This window comes from Pongo pygmaeus, chromosome 10, assembly GCF_028885625.2.
Source record: "Pongo pygmaeus isolate AG05252 chromosome 10, NHGRI_mPonPyg2-v2.0_pri, whole genome shotgun sequence".
Classification (NCBI taxonomy): domain Eukaryota; kingdom Metazoa; phylum Chordata; class Mammalia; order Primates; family Hominidae; genus Pongo; species Pongo pygmaeus.
Window position 1 is genome coordinate 46,027,925 of NC_072383.2, and position 23,278 is coordinate 46,051,202.

General features: G+C 40.1%; 1 protein-coding gene across 1 annotated transcript; it reads right to left on the bottom strand.

The window, feature by feature from the left end:
* Window positions 1-7,575: 7,575 nt before the first annotated feature.
* Window positions 7,576-8,493, bottom strand: LOC129010700 (olfactory receptor 8S1-like). The gene has a single exon (XM_054445216.1). It carries the CDS (start codon window positions 8,491-8,493, stop codon window positions 7,576-7,578), a length of 918 nt encoding a protein of 305 aa, XP_054301191.1.
* Window positions 8,494-23,278: the final 14,785 nt, after the last annotated feature.

The following is a 23,278-nucleotide window of genomic DNA, read 5'->3' on the forward strand; positions in this document are numbered from 1 at the left end:
TGAGATCTGAGAATGGGCAGACTGCCTCCTCAAGTGGGTCCCTGACCCCCAAGTAGCCTAACTGGGAGGCACTCTCCAGTAGGGGTGGACTGACACCTCACATGGCCAGGTACTCCTCTGAGACAAAACTTCCAGAGGAACGATCAGGCAGCAGCAATTGTGGTTCACCAATATCCGCTGTTCTGCAGCCACTGCTGCTGATACCCAGGCAAACAGGGTCTGGAGTGGACCTCCAGCAAACTCCAACAGACCTGCAGCTGACGGTCCTGTCTCTTAGAAGGAAAACTAACAAACAGAAAGGACATCCACACCAAAAACCCATCTGTACGTCACCATCATCAAAGACAAAAAGCAGATAAAACCACAGAGATGGGGAAAAAACAGAGCAGAAAAACCGGAAACTCTAAAAATCAGAGCACTTCTCCTCCTCCAAAGGAATGCAGCTCCTCACCAGCAACAGAACAAAGCTGGACAGAGAATGACTTTGACGAGTTGAGGGAAGAAGGCTTCAGAAGATCAAACTACTCCAAGCTAAAGGAGGAAGTTTAAACCAATGGCAAAGAAGTTAAAAACTTTGAAAAAAAAATCGATGAGTGGATAACTAGAATAACCAATTCAGAGAAGTCCTTAAAGGACCTGATGGAGCTGAAAACCATGGCACGAGAACTACATGACAAATGCACAAGCCTCAGTAACTGATGTGACCAACTGGAAGAAAGGGTATCAGCGATGGAAGATGAAATGAATGAAATGAAGCATGAAGAGAAGTTTAGAGAAAAAAGAATAAAAAGAAATGAACAAAGCCTCCAAGAAATATGGGACTATGTGAAAACACCAAATCTACATCTGATTGGTATACCTGAAAGTGATGGGGAGAATAGAACCAAGTTGGAAAACACTCTGCAAGATATTATCCAGGAGAACTTCCCCAATCTAGCAAGACAGGCCAACATTCAAATTCAGGAAATACAGAGAACGCCACAAAGATACTCCTCAAGAAGAGCAACTCCAAGACACAAAATTCTCAGATTCACCAAAGTTGAAATGAAGGAAAAAATGTTAAGGGCAGCCAGAGAGAAAGGTCGGGTTACCCACAAAGGGAAGCCCATCAGACTAACAGCGGATCTCTTGGCAGAAACTCTACAAGCCAGAAGAGAGTGAGGGCCAATAGTCAACATTCCTAAAGAAAAGAATTTTCAACCCAGAATTTCATATCCAGCCAAACTAAGCTTCCTAAGTGAAGGAGAAATAAAATACTTTACAGACAAGCAAATGCTGAGAGATTTTGTCACCACCAGGCCTGCCCTAAAAGAGCTCCTGAAGGAGGCACTAAACATGGAAAGGAAAAACCGGTACCAGCCACTGCAAAAACATGCCAAATTGTAAACACCGTCAAGGCTAGGAAGAAGCTGCATCAACTAATGAGCAAAATAACCAGCTAACATCATAATGACAGGATCAAATTCACAAATAACAATACTAATCTTAAATGTAAATGGGCTAAATTATCCAATTAAAGGCCACAGACTGGCAAATTGTATAAAGAGTCAAGACCCATCAGTGTGCTGTATTCAGGAAACCCATCTCACGTGCAGAGACACACATAGGCTCAAAATAAAGGGATGGAGGAAGATCTACCAAGCAAATGGAATACAAATAAAGGCAGGGGTTGCAATCTTAGTCTTGGATGAAACAGACCTTAAGCCAACAAAGATCAAAAGAGACAAAGAAGGCCATTACATAATGGTAAAGGGATCAATTCGACAAGAACAACTAACTATCCTAAATATATATGCACCCAATACAGGAGCACCCAGATTCATAAAGCAAGTCCTGACTGACCTACAAAGAGACTTAGACTCCCACACAATAATAATGGGAGATTTTAACACCCCACTGTCAACATTAGACAGATCAATGAGACAGAAAGTTAACAAGGATATCCAGGAATTGAACTCTGCTCTGCACAAAGCAGACCTAATAGACATCTACAGAACTCTCCACCCCAAATCAACAAAATATACATTCTTTTCAGCACCACACCACACCTATTCCAAAATTGACCACATACTTGGAAGTAAAGCACTCCTCAGCAAATGTAAAAGAACAGAAATTATAAAAAACTGTCTCTCAGACCACAGTGCAATCAAACTAGAACTTAGGATTAAGAAACTCACTCAAAACTGCTCAACTACATCGAAATTGAACAACCTGCTCCTGAATGACTACTGGGTACATAACGAAATGAAGGCAGAAATAAAGATGTTCTTGAAACCAACGAGAACAAAGACACAACATACCAAAATCTCTGACACATTCAAAGCAGCATGTAAAGGGAAATTTACAGCACTAAATGCCCACAAGAGAAAGCAGGAAAGATCTAAAATTGACACACTAACATCACAATTAAAAGAACTAGAGAAGCAAGAGCAAACACATTCAAAAGCTAGCAGAAGGCAAGAAATAACTAAGATCAGAGCAGAACTGAAGGAAATAGAGACACAAAAACCCTTCAAAAAATCAATGAATCCAGGAGCTGGTTTTTTGAAAGGATCAACAAAATTGATAGACTGCTAGCAAGATTAATAAAGAAGAAAAGAGAGAAGAATCAAATAGATGCAATAAAAAATGACAAAGGGGACATCACCACTGATCCCACAGAAATACAAACTACCTTCAGAGAATACTATAAACACCTCTACGCAAATAAACCAGAAAATCTAGAAAAAATGGATAAATTCCTCGACACATACACCATCCCAAGACTAAATCAGGAAGAAGTTGAATCTCTGAATAGACCAATAACAGGCTCTGAAATTGAAGCAATAATTAATAGCTTACCAACCAAAAAATTCCAAGACCAGATGGATTCACAGCCGAATTCTACCAGAGGTACAAGCAGGAACTAGTACCCTTCCTTCTGAAACTATTCCAATCAATAGAAAAACAGGGAATCCTCCCTAACTCATTTTATGAGGCCAGCATCATCCTGATACCAAAGTCTGGAAGAGACACAACAAAAAAGGAGAATTTTAGACCAATATCCTTGATGAACATTGATGCAAAAATCCTCAATAAAATACTGGCAAACCAAATCCAGCAGCACATCAAAAAGTTTATCCACCATGATCAAGTGGGCTTCATCCCTGGGATGCAAGGCTGGTTCAACATAATGAAAATCAATAAACGTAATCCAGCATATAAACAGAACCAAAAACAAAAACCACATGATTATCTCAATAGATGCAGAAAAGGCCTTTGACAAAATTCAACAATGCTTCATACTAAAAACTCTCAATAAAATAGGTATTGATGGGACGTATCTCAAAATAATAAGAGCTATCTATGACAAACCCACAGCCAATATCATACTGAATGGACAAAAACTGGAAGCATTCCCTTTGAAAACTGGCACAAGACAGGGATGCCCTCTCTCACTACTCCTATTCAACATAGTGTTGGAAGTTCTGGCCAGGGCAATCAGGCAGGAGAAGGAAATAAAGGGCATTCAGTTAGGAAAAGAGGAAGTCAAATTGTCCCTGTTTGCAGATGACATGATTGTATATCTAGAAAACCCCATCATCTCAGCCCAAAATCTCCTTAAGCTGATAAGCAACTTCAGCAAAGTCTCAGGATACAAAATCAATATACAAAAATCACAAGCATTCTTATATACCAATAACAGACAAACAGAGAGCCAAATCATGAATGAACTCCCATTCACAATTGCTTCAAAGAGAATAAAATACCTAGGAATCCAACTTACAAGGGACCTGAAGGACCTCTTCAAGGAGAACTACAAACCACTGCTCAATGAAATAAAAGAAGATACAAACAAATGGAAGAACATTCCATGCTCATGGGTAGGAAGAATCAATATCGTGAAAATGGCCATACTGCCCAAGGTAATTTATAGATTCAATGCCATCCCCATCAAGCTACCAACGACTTTCTTCACAGAATTGGTAAAAACTACTTTAAAGTTCATATGGAACCAAAAAAGAGCCCGCATCACCAAGTCAATCCTAAGCCAAAAGAACAAAGCTGGAGGCATCACCCTACCTGACTTCAAACTATACTACAAGGCTACAGTAACCAGAACAACATGATACTGGTACCAAAATAGAGATATAGATCAATGGAACAGAACAGAGCCCTCAGAAATAATGCCGCATATCTACAACTGTCTGATCTTTGACAAACCTGAGAAAAACAAGAAATGGGGAAAGGATTCCCTATTTAATAAATGGTGCTGGGAAAACTGGCTAGCCATATGTAGAAAGCTGAAACTGGATCTCTTCCTTACACCTTATACAAAAATTAATTCAAGATGGATTAAAGACTTACATGTTAGACCTAAAACCATAAAAACCCTAGAAGAAAACCTAGGCAATACCATTCAGGACATAGGCATGGGCAAGGACTTCATGTCTAAAACACCAAAAGCAATGGCAACAAAAGCCAAAATTGACAAATGGGATCTAATTAAACTAAAGAGCTTCTGCACAGCAAAAGAAACTACCATCAGAGTGAACAGGCAACCTGCAGAATGGGAGAAAATTTTTGCAACCTACTCATCTGACAAAGGGCTAATATCCAGAATCTACAATGAACTCAACCAAATTTACAAGAAAAAAACAAACAACCCCATCAAAAAGTGGGTGAAGGACATGAATGGACACTTCTCAAAAGAAGTTATTTATGCAGCCAAAAAACACATGAAAAAATGCTCATCATCACTGGCCATCAGAGAAATGCAAATCAAAACCACAATGAGATACCATCTCACACCAGTTAGAATGGCAATCATTAAAAAGTCAGGAAACAACAGGTGCTGGAGAGGATGTGGAGAAATAGGAACACTTTTACACTGTTTGTGGGACTGTAAACTAGTTCAACCATTGTGAAAGTCAATGTGGCGATTCCTCAGGGATCTAGAACTAGAAATACCATTTGACCCAGCCATCCCATTACTGAGTATATACTCAAAGGACTATAAATCATGCTGCTATAAAGACACATGCACACGTATGTTTATTGTGGCACTATTCACAATAGCAAAGACTTGGAACCAACCCAAATGTCCAACAATGATAGACTGGATTAAGAAAATGTGGCACATATACACCATGGAATACTATGCAGCCATAAAAAATGATGAGTTCATGTCCTTTGTAGGGACACGGATGAAGCTGGAAACCATCATTCTCAGCAAGCTATCACAAGGAAAAAAACCAAACACCGCATGTTCTCACTCATAGGTGGGAATTGAACAATGAGAACACATGGACACGGGAAGGGGAACATCACACACTGGGGCCTGTTGTGGGGTGGGGGGAGTGGGGAGGGATAGCATTAGGAGATATACCTAATGCTAAATGACAAGTTAATGGGTGCAGCACACCAACATGGCACATGTATACATATGTATCAAACCTGCACGATGTGCACATGTACCCTAAAACTTAAAGTATGATAATAATAAAATAAAAAATAAAAAATAAAAATATTCTTGGCCAGCCATGGTGGCTCATGCCTGTAATCTCAGCACTTTGGGAGGCTGATGTGGGTGGATGGCCTGAGGTCAGGAGTTTGAGACCAGCCTGGCCAACATGGTGAAACCCTGTCTCTACTAAAAATACAAAAATTAGCCAACCATGGTGGCAGGTGCCTGTAATCTCAGCTACTTGGAAGGCTGAGGCAGGAGAATTCCTTGAACCTGGGAGGTGGAGGTTGCAGTGAGCCGAGATCATGCCACTTCACTCCAGCCTGGGTGACAGAGTGAGACTCCATCTCAAAAAAAAAAAAGAAGAAAATATTCTTGAGAAGGTAGTAAAGATGGCAGAAAAATGTCCTTCTTCTCTTTGAGTTTATATTCTTTGGTGCTGAGGAGTTCAAGGTGAAGGGAAGGATGACACTTGCCAGCTTGTAAATAAATAAAAAGTAAAAGGTAATTAGAAAGAATAACTAATTTTGGACCATGATAATTTTAGTCCACATGCCTCTCTCAGATATAGTTTTCATTAATCCTCCAATTGTGTTTCATCATCTAAAGGGCCTTTGTTAAATGTTTCTGGTTTATTTTTTAAGTTTGCCACAGGCTCTGCACAGTCCTTCTTCTGCCATTGGCTCTCTCATGGTCTACCATTTCTACAGCATCATTAGGGCCAAGAGGCAGAGCTACTTGTCTAGCATTGTGTATGAGCTGGCAAATCGTCTCTGGTTATACATAGGTCCCCTCATAGCTACAGATGGTTGGCCATTGTATGAATAGTTTGAATAGGATAAACCAACATGTTATTTACAGTCTCTATGGGACATGCCTAGGTCCAAAACACAATTTCACAGATCCCAATTGTCCTCAGATGTCTATACTTGCAATTCTAGTTTGGTACCAATATTTATCTTTTAGGTCCTTTCCTTGCAAATGACAGAATCTAATTCTGACTGACTTAAGCAAAATAAAATAAGACAACAATAATAAATCATTAAAAGGAGAATTCATGTATGGAGTCTGGGGTAGCTCACAGCCTCAATGGGATAGTCAGTGTATCAAGGTGGTAACGAAAACGGGCATTGGTGCAAGTCCCACTGGTTCCAAATTCCAACACCATGATTTATCTCCCTGAGCCAGTTTCCTCTTCTCTGAAATAGGAATAACTTAAGCATTTATCTAACGTATGTGTTGTGGTATTTAAATGGAATAAAGAATATAAATTGCTTAACACAGTGCCTGATAGGATGCAAATATCTAAGAATGAACTCTTATTATGATTCATGTTTATAAATCTGGCCTTGAAAGGGCAGAATCTAGGATAACTCTAGTGATCTTATCAGCAATGGCACTTGCATAGGCTGTCTGAGTGCTGCATGCAAAAAGGCTGACCTTTGACTCTCTCCTTGAGACTAAAATTCCTAAGACAGTAATCCCAGCTATTTGGGAGGCTGAGGCAGGGGAATCGTTTGAAGCCGGGGGCGGAGGTTGCAGTGAACTGAGACCGTGCCACTGCACTCCAGCCTGGGCGACCAAAAGAGGCTGTCTTAAAAGAAAAAAATATCCTAAGAGAGTAAATGATCTGGCATTGACCATGTGCCCATTTCTGGACCAGTCACTGTGCCAGGAAGAATGAATGAATAATGACAGGGGTGGGGGGTGGGGAAGTGAGGGTGGAGAGGATTTGGGGATTCCATTAACAGTGTCTCTTGGAAGCATATTGAACCATGGAGTTCAGTTATTAGAGGAATAGTAGAGATAAGCTTAGCAGACAATAACGATGTTTACCATACTGTGTATAATAAATACATATCTTTGTAATAAAAAATTGCTAAGCAAGAGGCTTATCTTATCCATCTTCCTCTGACTAGGACTGAACTGGTATCATCCCAAGAAAATAATTTTCCACCATTTCTTCAGTATTTTTCAGAAAAGGTAAATTTTCCACCTTTTCTTAAATATTTTTCAGAAAAGGACCTCGCAGATCCTGACATCGAGGAATTATCCTAGTGTCCATGCACTGCTTGTTGCAGTTCTATCCAGTTCCCTCATCACTCTGATTTCGTAAGTCTATTGAAAGACTAGAAGTATTTTCTCAATGTTCTTCTCACAGCTGCCTTCACCTCCCTGTTCTTCAGGCTATAAATGAGGGAGTTCAGCATGGGAGTGATCACGCTGTACTGCAAGGAGAAGATCAGCTCTTGAATGGATCCTGAATTTGGCATGAGATAGCGGAGTAATCCGGATCCATAAAAGAAAATCACTGCAGTGAGGTGGGAGGAGCAGGTGGAGAAGGCTTTGCTTCTGCCTGTGGTGGAGCTGATCCTCAGGATGGTGGACAAAATGCAAATATAAGACAAGAATATCATGAGAAAATTTCCAAAGAAATGCAGGAAGCTGGAGCAGAGCAGGGTGGTAAAGCTTGCAGACACATCAGAGCAAGACAAAGGATAGAGAGAGGGCAGCTCACAGCTGAAGTGGTGGATATTTTGAGCCTCACAGAAGTCTAAATTGAGAGCTACAAGGATATTGATGAGGGCATCCAGAAAAGCCAAGCCCCATGAGCCCCCCACCAGCCCTGCACACAGCTGTCTGTTCATCACTTGGCCATAGAGCAAAGGAGAGCTGATGGCAACATAGCGGTCATAGGCCATCACAGCAAGCAGGGAGGATTCAGTGCCCCCAGTGGCAAACACAGAGAAGACCTGAGCCATGCAGCCCTCTACTGAGATGGTTTTCTTCTCAGACAGGAGGTTCTCCAACAGCTTAGGTACAGTGACAGAGGAATGGCAGAGATCCAAGAAGGACAATTGTCCCAGGAAGAAGTACATGGGTGTGTGGAGGCAAGAATCAGCATTAATCACCACCAGCAGCAGCAGGTTTCCCATCACAGTCAGGAGGTAAATCACCAGGAACAGCACAAAGAGCAGAGCCTGGGTCTGGGGGCCAGGTGACAGCCCGAGGAGGACAAACTCGGGGACAACACTGTGGTTTCTCATTGCCTTCAGTATTTTATTTGGAATAAGATAAATAAATTGAGTGAAGCCCCTTCTTATGCCTAACAAATATTTAAGTGTTTTAACCCTCTTCTCTATTCACAAAGTTTCTTGCTTACCTAAACATTCATATGCAGAAATGATAAACTACTCTGTCCCTAGATTTCCTAAACCCATGATCATCTTTTCTGCAAGACCCCAACCTTAGATTCTCTCTACCTTTATGTTCTTTCTTTAATGATTCAGTGTTTGTTGTTGCTGTTGTTTTATTATTAAGGCTACTAGAGAGTGTAAACTATTGCTAGTGATCCAATAGGGAGAGATAGAAGGAAAAATAAGATAAAAATGGCAGAAATGGTGTCTCTGAGGGTGTGAGAGCCAAAGTAGAGCATGGCTTTAGGTGGGAGCATGTTTGCTTCATCCTTCAGACAGCATGAGGTGAGCAGATTTGGTGTTGGGCAGGAAGCAATTTCCATCCAGTGACTTTTACTTTTTCAATAAATACTTAAGTGAGGTCAGTCATGGAAAGTGAAAAGGGATAGTGATTGGAGAGTTGCAGAGTACAGAGAAAGGGAAATAATCAGAGAGAAGGCAGCACAGAGAGACCTCCAATGCTATGTAACTGATCATGAGAAACTGTTGGTCAATATGGGAACATACTCCAGTTATAATCTCCATGCCCCGTTTAATCTACATGTGATCTATTCAGATTCAGGTTCAGCTTTTGTCTGTACCCTCACGCATTTGTAAACATAGACTACCTAGTAACCCTAAAGCATGGTCTTCTTTTTTTCCAACTCTGCACTGACAGCCCAGATTAAAATCACAGACTAAGGAGAACCCTTCAGCATTACTGATTACACAATTTTGGCCCCTCTATTCTGCTCTATCTTTTGTGTTCAAACTGCAAAACAGGCACATTCATTCTCAAAGGACTTATGGTTTCTCTCCCACTGTTTATCCAAACACCACCCAGCATTAATGCTATTCTTCAGAATCGAGTCCACACTACCTGCATTTCTTACCCAGTTTAATGATAAACAGCACAGAATTAAAGAAAAACTTTTTCAAATCCAGAGGTCCAGACTAATAAGTTTGAATGTCAATGTGAGAATTATGAAGTTGGGAGTTTGAAAACTCCTGTTGGATATAGATCTCTTCCTTGATTCCTAAAAGAGGAAAATAAAAGGTTAAATAGTGTGTATTATTTCTGAAAACCTAAATACTTCTGTCATGTGGGGAATGCATTTTCCATATTATTTTAATTGTTTTTCTTTTACTCACCAGTGCAGCTCTAGCCAGAGCAACCTGGATTCTTTTTGAGAACATCACATCATTGGCAGAAGATGCTGGAAAGTCAGGGAATCAAACCAAGAAATGCAGACACAGAACCACATCACTCATTATAATTTGGAGGGCAGCAAAAAGAAAGATCTCCTCTTTTCCACTTGTCTCCAGATGGAGCCCCATTCACCAGCACTAGAAACTTAAATCGTGGGGGAATTTCTTCTTTAGAAATGAAGGTCAAAGAGTGAAAATCTTACAAAGGACATTTTCACAAAGGACAAACTTGGAAAATCTACCCTGTCAGGGCCTAGACTTCCTCACAGAAAGAAATATACTGCGTCAGCATTATTCAAAGGGTCACAGGAATAAATAAAGTCATCTCTTATTTTTTTTAACCTGCTGCTGCAATTTCACTATTCTCAATGCTTCATCTATTCAAACTCTGAATCCAAATTTAGAATGGAAACAGCTCTGAGAATGCTACCACTATGTTTAGTTATTGTTACAATCAGTTGGAGTCAGCTGACTAGATCTTTCCCAAAAAGGCCTGCCTGAGAGGAACTTTTTTAAGAATGAGACATACAAAAGTATCTAGCACTGTGGCAGTCACAAAAGTTGCTCCAAATATATTATTTAAAAATACAAATGAATGGCCAGGTGCAGTGGCTCATGCCTGTAATCCCAGCACTTTGGGAGGCCGAGGTGGGTGGATCAGGAGGTCAGGAGATCGAGACCATCCTGGCTAACACGGTGAAACCCTGGTTCTACTAAAAATACAAAAATTAGCTGGGCGTGGTGGCAGGCGCCTGTAGTCCCAGCTACTAGGGAGGCTGAGGCAGGAGAATGGCGGGTGGACCCAGGAGGCAGAGCTTGCAGTGAGCCAAGATTGTGCCACTGCACTCCAGCCTGGGTGACAGAGCAAGACTCCGTCTCTTAAAAAAAAAAATTAATACATTGATGAATGGATGAGTATGTGAATGAATATGGCTCAGGAAGAGAATAGTCTAGGGCTTTGCTGCTCACCGAGAACAGACCTAATTGGGAGCCAGTCGAGGATTTTAGACTCCCTGGGCTTGCATTAAGCCAGATATAGTAAAGGTAATAGAGAAGAATTTCACCAACTGGACAGATTTGCACCAAAGCAGTGTGTTTTGCTCTGTTCTGCACTTCCACATACCTCAGAGTATATAATTATCAGGGATATCCATAATTAAAGATATGGTTAGTTTCTGAATCTCATGTTTGGAGTTCTGGGAGAGGGTTCTTTTTGAGTCACAAAGTGCCCAGAGTCTATCGCTAAAGTCCTCATCTCCTCCCACCCCTTATAGAGAGCTCTCAAGTATTAGCCTCCCCAAACTTATAGGTTTCTGGCATAATGTGGGCTTTCAGCACCAGAAACAAGGAATATAGCAAGATATAGGAAAGGGATCTTGTCACAATTGTGCCATTTGTACAATGGAATCAAGCAATAACTACCCTGCAAAGTGGTGAGGTCTTAATTGCTAACTTGAGTATAGTGCTGAAGACAATTGAGGGGCTAAAGAATCATCAAATTCTCTTTTCTTCACTCCCAATCCAAGTGTTTCATTTTCCCAAAAGGAGGAAGAGAAGTGATGTTGAGGAGCAGACCAAAACATCTTAGGTAACACAAATGAACACCATATTGAGAGAGTGGGGAGGGTACCCTTAAATACCTCTTAAATACCATGAGAACAAAGATCAGATGAGAGGACTGACAGGGAAAGGAAGTGCCTGATGGAAGAATGGCAGGAAGTGTTAGAAACAGAGGGGAACAAAGTAGCAGGGAAAATCCTGAAAGGACAGAGGGAAAACATTACCATACTTCTGTCTTTTCCTGGTGCACAATGTGTCCTGTTTTTCTGAGTTGGTGGGTGTGCCTCTGAACTTGGGAGAAATTCACAGGCGAGAAAATGTACCACAACTGTCTGATCTTGTGAGCTGGCATTGTTTTTTAAGACCTTTTTTGCATAAAGAGAAATATGTAAGCTCATTCCTCAAAAGCTCCAGGAAGTAAAGACTTTAAAAAGCTTTTCTGAAGTTTGACAGCATTTTTGCTCTTATCCTGTAACAACTCCAATACTACAAAGAAAGGGAAACTAGAAACCTTCAAATTCTTAACAGCAACTTCTTTCATACTTCCCCTGGCATAATTACACAATCATTTCTCTATGCCTGTTAATATAGTACTAAGAGCACCATGCTAACAAAGGAGGCTCATAGCCATTCAGAAGGGCCGCTGGGTTGAGTTGGCCAAAGGGATGGCAAAGTATGATCTGAAAACCCTGGGGGCAGCTGGGCCCATCCTGATTAGAAAGCTCAGCCTGAAGCAAACACTAGGCTCATTAGCTAAAAATGGTTGCTAGCTGATTCCACTGGGAATTCTCATTGAAGCTAAGTGACTCACAGCTTATTTTTAGATCATCTTGCCAATATTGCCATGTATTTAATTACTAGATATATTTAAAATAGTGATTATTATATATATGATGTTATTATTATTAGGCAATCAATAATAATTCAAATCTACTCACATATTTAACTTTTGGTTTTTTGCTTAACTTTTCTGCATCTAGAACTGAAAATTTTAATAGCTGAAACTGAGATTTCAGTGGATACATTTGACACAAAATAGACAAAGCAGAAGAAATTTTAGTGACTCAAAAGATAGGTAAGAAGAAAATAAGAACTTCCATCGATGAGCATTTTCTTTCTCCTTGAAGTCCTCCTTTTAAATTTTCTCTTAGTGCAAGTCTTTCAGTGATATATATATTTCACCTTAATTCTTAAAGGATTTACTACTGGCACAGAATTCTAACAGGGAGTTATTTTTTATTCAGTAATTTGAAGATATCACTACACTGTCTTCTGTCTTCTTGTTATGAGTCTAATGTGATGGGATTAGTGCCCTTGTAAGAGACGTGAGAGCTCTTTCTCTCTCTCTCTCTCTTTCTCTGTGTGTATGTGTGTGTGTGTATGTCCCCACCCCATGATGACACCGTGAGGAGGTGGCCATCTACAAGCCAGGAAATGGCCATAACTTGATCTTGGGCTTTCCAGCCTCCAGAACAGTGAGCATATAGATTTATGTTGCTTAAGGCACTAGACTATGGTGTTTTGCTATAGTAGTCCAATTGACAAATACAGAGAAGACATCTCTTCTCAATTCAAAATAAATGCCTCTACCTGTGCTTTAGATAGATTATTCTGCTTCCTCAGAAACCTTGCTCCTCCAGACTTGCCCTTCCTCTGCTTAGGATTCCAATTTTCAAAAGTAAGAAATTATAGAACTGAAGTCTTTTTTATACCATTCTCTAATCTATTCCTCCCTATCCATACATAACCACTATCCTAAAGTTATAATATGGTTTCTCGTGTAGCTTCTTCTGCTACCTGTGGTAGCAGAATTGTCTTCTAAAGATGTCCATGCCCTAATCTCTGAAATCTATGACTGCTACCTTACATGGCAAAGGAGATTTTGCAGATGTCATTAAAGTTATAGACCTTAAAATAGGGAGATTATCTTGGATTATCCAGGTGGATCTAATCTAATCACATGAGTTTTTAAAAGCAGAAAACTCTCCCACTGGTGTGAGAGAGATGTGATAGAAATGGAAGTCAAAGAGATTTAAAGAATAAGAGGACTTGACCTATTGTTTGTTGCTCAATGAGGGACACACAGAATGCATGAGAAGTAATGTGGACAGCCTCTAGGAGCAAAGACCAGCCCCCAGCTGGCATCTAGCAAAAAAACAGAGACCTCAGTCCCACAACTGAAAAAAATCAGCTATCAGTCTAAGCTTGGGAGTAGATTCACTCCCAGAACCTCCAGAAAGGAATGCAGCCCTGATGACACCTTTGTTTAGGCTTGGTGAGACTCTGAGCAGAGAAACGATGTGAGCCACTCTGTACCTGGACTCCTGAATTATAGAGCCATGAGCTAATCAATACATATTGTTTTAGGTTGCTATATTTGTGGTAATTTCATTTGTTACACAGCAAAAGAAAATGAATATATTTCCCTATGTATGCTTTTATATTTTTATTACACATGTCTGTTTTTAAAAACTTTACATAAATGTCTCTTGTTATATGTGACATTCTGAAATTACCTTTTTTTCATTCAACTTGCTTTAGAAATTTATCCAGGTTGATATATGTAAAAATAGTTCATTCATTTAATTGTTATAAAGTGTTACATTATATGATTATACTACATTTCTGCATTTTTCAGAAGATTAAAGAACAAGTAAGAATTTGAACATGTTTTGGTTTATCTGCATATTTTATAGGATTTTCTATGTAGACAAGCACATCTTCAAATAATAACAAGCCCTTTTTCTCTCTTTCCCGTTGTTAAATTTTAAATTATTTTATTTCCTTGTCATATTGCATTCATTGGGACTTTCAATATAATGTTTAGTTACAGAAGTGAGTGGCCATCCTTGCCTTATTTTAATTGAATACAATACTTCTGTTGATGAAGAGTCTAACTCTGTAAAATATTTGAAGAGATTTATTCTGAGCCAAATATGAGTGACCATGGCCCATGACACAGCCCTCAGGAGATCCTGAGAACATGTGCCCAAGGTGGTCAGGTGCAGCTTGGTTTTATGCATTTTAGGGGGGCATGAGACATCAATCAAATACAAATTTAGAAATTGGTTTGGTCCAGAAAGGTAGAACAACTTGAAGAGGGGGAAGCTATGGGCTATAGCTTCCAGGCTATAGGCAAATTTAAACATTTTCTGGTTGACAATTGGTTGAGTTTGTCTAAAGACATGGGATCAATAGAAAGGAAACATTCAGGTTAAGGTAGAAGATTATGGAAATCAAGGTTCCTTTGACGTCTCATAGTGGCTGCCCTTACAGACAGTAGATGACGACTGTTTCCTATTCAGACCTTTAAAATGTGCTAGACTCTCAGTTCATCTCTTCAGGATTGGGAGGGTCTGAAAGAAAAAGATCTAGCTATTATCTATTAAAAGATGTTAGTAGAGATTCTTTACAGATGCAAATTTTCCCCCACAAAGGATGGCTTTGTAGGGCCATTTCAAAATATGGCAAAGAAACATGTTTTGAAGTAAAATACTTTTATTTTCTTTTTTGTCACATAATGTTATGCCAGGGTCAAATTGGAAAGTAAGTCACTATATAGGGTTAAATAAAACCCATCTCATGAGAATTTTTGGTTTGTAGGGCATGACTCCCCAGACTGCTTAAATAGGAATTTGGGCAAGATAAGAACAAATCAGAATTTAGTCCTCATTTCTAAAATGTATTATTTAAGTAAAAGTTTTCACTAGGCTTTGTACTTTACCATGTTAAGAAAGTTCCTTACTATTCCCAGTTTGCTAAGACCTTTATAACAAATAAGAGTTGAATTTAATCAAATGCCTTTTTGTATCTGTTGAGATAACCTGATATTTTTTCACATAAAATTTTAATTAATGGATAGTAATAAAACATCTTCTGAAGATTCAATTATAAAATTGTTCCATGATATGATTTGGCTGTGTCCCCACCCAAATCTCAACTATGTCCCCACCCAAATCTCAACTTGAATTGTATCTCCTGGAATTCCCACGTGTTGTGGGAAGGTAATTGAGTCATCGGGGCCAGTCTCACGAGATTTGATGGGTTTATCAAGGGCTTCTGCCTTTGCTTCTTCCTCATTTTTCTCTTGCCGCTGCCATGTAAGAAGCACCCTCTGCCATGATCCTGAGACCTCCCCAGCTATGTGGAACTGTAAGTCCAATTAAACCTCTTTTTCTTCCCAGTTTCGAGTATGTCTTTATCAGCAGCATGAAAACGAACTAATACATTGCATTAATGCTGTAAATCTAACCATTTTAAAACTAGAGGAATGGAGAAGAAACAATCCTTTCTAACAGTCAAAATATATATGTATATGAACAACCTGCCCCTGAATGACTTTTGTCTAAATAATGAAATTAAGGCAGAAATCAAGAAGTCTTTTGAAGTTAATGAGCACAAAAGATACAACATACCAGAATCTCTGGGATGCAGCTAAAGCAGTGTTAAGAGGGAAGTGTATAACACTGAAAGCCCACATCAAAAAGCTAAAAAGATCTCAAGTTAATAACCTAACATCACAACTAAAAGAACTAGAGAGCCAAGAGCAAACCAACCCCAAAGCTAGTAGAACACAAGAAATAGCCAACATCAAGGCTGAACTGAAGGAGACAGAGACATGAAAAAACCCTTCAAAAGATCAATGAATCCAGGAGCTAGTTTTTTGGAAAAAAATAATAAAATACACTGCTAGCTAGACGAAGAAAAGAAAGAAGATTCAAATAAACACAATCAGAAACGATAAGGGGTATTACCACTGATCCCAGAGAAATACAAACAACTATCAGAGAATATTATCTACCCTCTATGCCCATAAACTAGAAATTCTAGAAGAAATGGACAAGTTCCTGGACACATACACCCTCCCAGCACTGAACCAGGAAGAAATTGAATCCTGGAAGAGACCAATAACAAGTTCTGAAATTGAGGCAGTAACAAATAGCCTACCAACCAAAAAAAGGCGAAGACCAGACGAATTCACAGCTAAATTTTATCAGAGGTACAAAGAAGGGCTGGCACCATTCCCACTAAAACTATTACAAAAAATGGAAAAGGAGGGACTCCTTCCTAGCTCATTCTATGAGGCCAACATCATCTTGACACCAAACCCTGGCAAAGATATTAAAAAAAAAAAAAGAGAGAGAAAACTTCAGGCCAATATCCTTGATGAACATCAAAGAAAAAATCCTCAATAAAATACTACCAAACCAAATCCAGCAGCACATCAAAAAGTTTATCTGCCACGATCACATTGGCTTCATCCCTGACATGCAAGGTTGGTTCAACATACGTAAATCAGTAAATGTGATTCATCACATAAACAGAACTAAAGACAAAAACCACATGATTATCTCAATAGATCCATAAAAAGCCTTTGATAAAATTCAACATCCTTTCATATTAAAAAAAAAAGTCTCAATAAACTAGGTTTTCAAGGAAAATACCTCAAAATAATAAGGGCCACATATGACAAACCCACAGCCAATATCATACTGAATGGGCAAAAGCTGGAAGCATTCCCCCCTTGAAAACCATCACAAGACAAGGTTGCCCTCCCTCACCACTCATATTCAATATAGTATTAGAAGTTCTGGGGGGGGGAGGAGCCAAGATGGCCGAATAAGAACAGTTCCAGTCTACAGCTCCCAGTGTGAGTGACGCAGAAGACGGGTGATTTCTGCATTTCCATCTGAGGTACCGTGTTCATCTCACTAGGGAGTGCCAGACAGTGGGCGCAGGTCAGTGGGTGAGTGCACCGTGCACCAGCCAAAGCAGGGGCAAGGCATTTCCTCACTCAGGAAGCACAAGGGGTCAGGGAGTTCCCTTTCCAGGGGTGACAGGTGGCACCTGGAAAATCGGGCCACTCCCACCCAAATACTGTGCCTTTCCAACAGGCTTAGGAAATGGTGCACCAGGAGATTATAGCCCACACCTGGCTCAGAGGGTCCTATGCCCATGGAGTCTTGCTGATTGCTAGCACAGCAGTCTGAGATCAAACAGCAAGTCGGCAGTGAGGCTGGGGCAGGGGTGCACGCCATTGCCCAGGCTCGCATAGGTAAACAAAGCAACCGGGAAGCTGGAACTGGGTGGAGCCCACCACAGCTCAAGGAGGCCTGCCTGCCTCTGTAGGCTCCACCTCTGGGGGCAGGGCACAAACAAACAAAAAGACAGCAGTAACCTCTGCAGACTTAAATGTCCCTGTCTGACAGCTTTGAGGAGAGCAGTGGTTCTCCCAGCACACAGCTGGAGATCTGAGAATGGGCAGACTGCCTCCTCAAGTGGGTCTCTGACCCCTGACCCCCGAACAGCCTAAAAGGGAGGCACCCCCCAGCAGGGGCAGACTGACACCTCACATGGCCGGCCAGGTACTCCAACAGACCTGCAGCTGAGGGTCCTGTCTGTTAGAAGGAAAACCAACAGAAAGGACATCCACACCAAAAACCCATCTGTACATCACCATCATCAAAGACCAAAAGTAGATAAAACCACAAAGATGGGGAAAAAACAGAGCAGAAAAACTGGAAACTCTAACAAGCAGAGTACCTCTCCTCCTCCAAAGGAACGCAGTTCTTCACCAGCAATGGAACAAAGCTGGATGGAGAATGACTTTGACGAGCTGAGAGAAAAAGGCTTCAGACGATCAAATTACTCCAAGCTACGGGAGGATATTCAAACCAAAGGCAAAGAAGTTGAAAACTTTGAAAAAAACTTAGAAGAATGTATAACTAGAATAACCAATACAGAGAAGTGCTTAAAGGAGCTGATGGAGCTGAAAACCAAGGCTCAAGAACAATGTGAAGAATGTAGAAGCCTCAGGAGCCGATGCAATCAAATGGAAGAAAGGGTATCAGCCCTGGAAGATGAAATGAATGAAATGAAGTGAGAAGGGAAGTTTAGAGAAAAAAGAATGAAAAGAAATGAGCAAAGCCTCCAAGAAATGTGGGACTATGTGAAAAGACCAAATCTACGTCTGATTGGTGTACCTGAAAGTGACGGGGAGAATGGAACCAAGTTGGAAAACACTCTGCTGCATATTATCCAGGAGAACTTCCCCAATCTAGCAAGGCAGGCCAACATTCAGATTCAGGAAATACAGAGAATGCCACAAAGATACTCCCCGAGAAGAGCAACTCCAAGACACATAATTGTGAGATTCACCAAAGTTGAAATGAAGGAAAAAATGTTAAGGGCAGCCAGAGAGAAAGGTCGGGTTACCATCAAAGGGAAGCCCATCAGACTAACAGCTGATCTCTCGGCAGAAACCCTACAAGCCAGAAGAGAGTGGGGGCCAATATTCAACATTCTTAAAGAAAAGAATTTTCAACCCAGAATTTCATATCCAGCCAAACTAAGCTTCATAAGTGAAGGAGAAATAAAATACTTTACAGACAAGCAAATGCTGAGAGATTTTGTCACCACCAGTCCTGCCCTAAAAGAGCTCCTGAAGGAAGTGCTAAACATGGAAAGGCACAACTGGTACCAGCCACTGCAAAATCATGCCAAAATGTAAAGACCATTGAGACTAGGAAGAGACTGCATCAACTAATGAGCAAAATAACCAGCTAACATCATAATGACAGGATCAAATTCACACATAACAATATTAACTTCAAATGTAAATGGACTAAATGCTCCAATTAAAAGACACAGACTGGCAAATTGGATAAAGAGTCAAGACCCATCAGTGTGCTGTATTCAGGAAACCCATCTCACATGCAGAGACACACATAGGCTCAAAATAAAAGGATGGAGGAAGATCTACCAAGCAAATGGAAAACAAAAAAAGGCAGGGGTTGCAATCCTAGTCTCTGATAAAACAGACTTTAAACCAACAAAGATCAAAAGAGACAAAGAAGGCCATTACATAATGGGAAAGGGATCAATTCAACAAGAAGAGCTAACTATCCTAAATATATATGCACCCAATACAGGAGCACCCAGATTCATAAAGCAAGTCCTGACTGACCTACAAAGAGACTTAGACTCCCACACATTAATAATGGGAGACTTTAACACCCCACTGTCAACATTAGACAGATCAACGACACCAAAAGTCAACAAGGATACCCAGGAATTGAACTCAGCTCTGCACCAAGTGGACCTAATAGACATCTACAGAACTCTCCACCCCAAATCAACAGAATATACATTTCTTTCAGCACCACACCACACCTATTCCAAAATTGACCACATACTTGGAAGTAAAGCTCTCCTCAATAAATGTAAAACAACAGAAATTATAACAAACTATCTCTCAGATCACAGTGCAATCAAACTAGAACTCAGGATTAAAAATCTCACTCAAAACCACTCAACTACATGGAAACTGAACAACCTGCTCCTGAATGACTACTGGGTGCATAACGAAATGAAGGCAGAAATAAAGATGTTCTTTGAAACCAACGAGAACCAAGACACAACATACCAGAATCTCTGGGATGCATTCAAAGCCGTGTGTAGAGGGAAATTTATAGCACTAAATGCCCATAAGAGAAAGCAGGAAAGATCCAAAATTGACACCCTAACATCACAATGAAAAGAACTAGAAAAGCAAGAGCAAACACATTCAAAAGCTAGCAGCAGGCAAGAGATAACTAAAATCAGAGCAGAACTGAAGGAAATAGAGACACAAAAAACCCTTCAAAAAATTAATGAATCCAGGAGATCCTTTTTTGAAAGGATCAACAAAGTTGATAGACCGCTAGCAAGATTAATAAAGAAAAAAAGAGAGAAGAATCAAATAGATGCAATAAAAAAAGATAAAGGGGATATCACCACCGATCCCACAGAAATACAAACTACCATCACAGAATACTACAAACACCTCTACGCAAATAAACTAGAAAATCTAGAAGAAATGGATAAATTCCTCAACACATACACCCTCCCAAGACTAAACCAGGAAGAAGTTGAATCTCTGAATAGACCAATAACAGGAGCTGAAATTGTGGCAATAATCGATAGCTTCCCAACAAAAACAAGTCCAGGACCAGACGGGTTCACAGCCGAATTCTACCAGAGGTACAAGGAGGAACTGGTACCATTCCTTCTGAAACTATTCCAATCAATAGAAAAAGAGGGAATCCTCCCTAACTCATTTTATGAGGCCAGCATCATCCTGATACCAAAGCCTGGCAGAGACACAACCAAAAAAGAGAATTTTAGACCAATATCCTTGATGAACATTGATGCAAAAATCCTCAATAAAATACTGGCAAACCGAATGCAGCAGCACATCAAAAAGCTTATCCACCATGATCAAGTGGGCTTCATCCCTGGGATGCAAGGCTGGTTCAATATACGCAAATCAATAAATGTAATCCAGCATATAAACAGAACCAAAGACAAAAACCACACGATTATCTCAATAGATGCAGAAAAGGCCTTTGACAAAATTCAACAACCCTTCATGCTAAAAACTCTCAATCAATTAGGTATCAATGGGACGTATCTCAAAATAATAAGCGCTATCTATGACAAACCCACAGCCAATATCATACTGAATGGGCAAAAACTGGAAGCATTCCCTTTGAAAACTGGCACAAGACAGGGATGCCCTCTCTCACCACTTCTATTCAACATAGTGTTGGAAGTTCTGGCCAGGGCAATTAGGCAGGAGAAGGAAATAAAGGGTATTCAATTAGGAAAAAAGGAACTCAAATTGTCCCTGTTTGCAGACATGATTGTATACCTAGAAAACCCCATTGTCTCAGCCCAAAATCTCCTTAAGCTGATAAGCAACTTCAGCAAAGTTGCAGGATACAAAATCAATGTACAAAAATCACAAGCATTCTTATACACCGATAACAGACAAACAGAGAGCCAAATCATGAGTGAACTCCCATTCACAATTGCTTCAAAGAGAATAAAATACCTAGGAATCCAACTTTCAAGGGATGTGAAGGACGTCTTCAAGGAGAACTACAAACCACTACTCAAGGAAATAAAAGAGGATACAAACAAATGGAAGAACATTCCATGCTCATGGGTAAGAAGAATCAATATCATGAAAATGGCCATACTTCCCAAGGTAATTTACAGATTCAATGCCATCCCCATCAAGCTACCAATGACTTTCTTCACAGAATGGGAAAAAACTACTTTAAAGTTCATATGGAACCAAAAAAGGGCCCGCATCATCAAGTCAATCCTAAGCCAAAAGAACAAAGCTGGAGGCATCACACTACCTGACTTCAAACTATACTACAAGGCTACAGTAACCAAAACAGCATGGTACTGGTACCAAAACAGAGATATAGATCAATGGAACAGAACAGAGCCCTCAGAAATAATGCCACATATCTACAACTATCTGATCTTTGACAAACCTGACAAAAACAAGCAATGGGGAAAGGATTCCCTATTTAATAAATGGTGCTGGGAAAACTGGCTAGCCATATGGAGAAAGCTGAAACTGGATCCCTTCCTTACACCTTATACAAAAATCAATTCAAGATGGATTAAAGACTTAAACGTTACACCTAAAACCATAAAAACCCTAGAAGAAAACCTAGGCATTACCATTCAGGACATAGGCATGGGCAAGGACTTCATGTCTAAAACACCAAAAGCAATGGCAACAAAAGCCAAAATTGATAAATGGGATCTAATTAAACTAAAGAGCTTCTGCACAGCAAAGGAAACTACCATGAGAGTGAACAGGCAACCTACAAAATGGGAGAAAATTTTCACAACCTACTCATCTGACAAAGGGCTAATATCCAGAATCTACAATGAACTCAAATAAATGTACAAGAAAAAAACAAACAACCCCATCAAAAAGTGGGCAAAGGACATGAACAGACACTTCTCAAAAGAAAACATTTACGCAGCCAAAAACCACATGAAAAAATGCTCACCATCACTGGCCATCAGAGAAATGCAAATCAAAACCACAATGAGATACCATCTCACACCAGTTAGAATGGCAATCATTAAAAAGTCAGGAAACAACAGGTGCTGGAGAGGATGTGGAGAAATAGGAACACTTTTACACTGTTGGTGGGACTGTAAACTAGTTCAACCCTTGTGGAAGTCAGTGTGGCGATTCCTCAGGGATCTAGAACTAGAAATTCCATTCGACCCAGCCATCCCATTACTGGGTATATACCCAAAGGACTATAAATCATGCTGCTATAAAGACACATGCACACGTATGTTTATTGCGGCACTATTCACAATAGCAAAGACTTGGAACCAACCCAAATGTCCAACAATGATAGACTGGATTAAGAAAATGTGGCACATATACACCATGGAATACTATGCAGCCATAAAAAATGATGAGTTCATGTCCTTTGTAGGGACATGGATGAAATTGGAAATCATCATTCTCAATAAACTATCGCAAGAACAAAAAACCAAACACCACATATTCTCACTCATAGGTGGGAATTGAACAATGAGAACACATGGACACAGGAAGGGGAACATCACACTTCGGGGACTGTTGTGGGGTGGGGGGATGGGGGAGGGATAGCATTGGGAGATATACCTAATGCTAGACGACGAATTGGTGGGTGCAGCGCACCAGCATGGCACATGTATACATATGTAACTTACCTGCAAATTGCGCACATGTACCATAAAACCTAAAGTATAATAATAATAATAATAATAATAAAAGAAAATACCTGTTCAAATGTTAAAGTAGATGAGGAAATGCCTGTATATTTATGTATAAATACACACACACACACACACACACACACACACACACAGCCAGTTCTTTTGATCCCAAATAAGCCCTTTCTCTATTGCTACTGTAATAACCTACTGATAATAAACATTTAGGGGGTCAGTTTTTCTTTTTCTTTCTTTTTTTTTTTTTTTTTGACAGAGTTTTGCTCTTGTTGCCCAAGCTGGAGTACAATGAAGCAATCTTGGC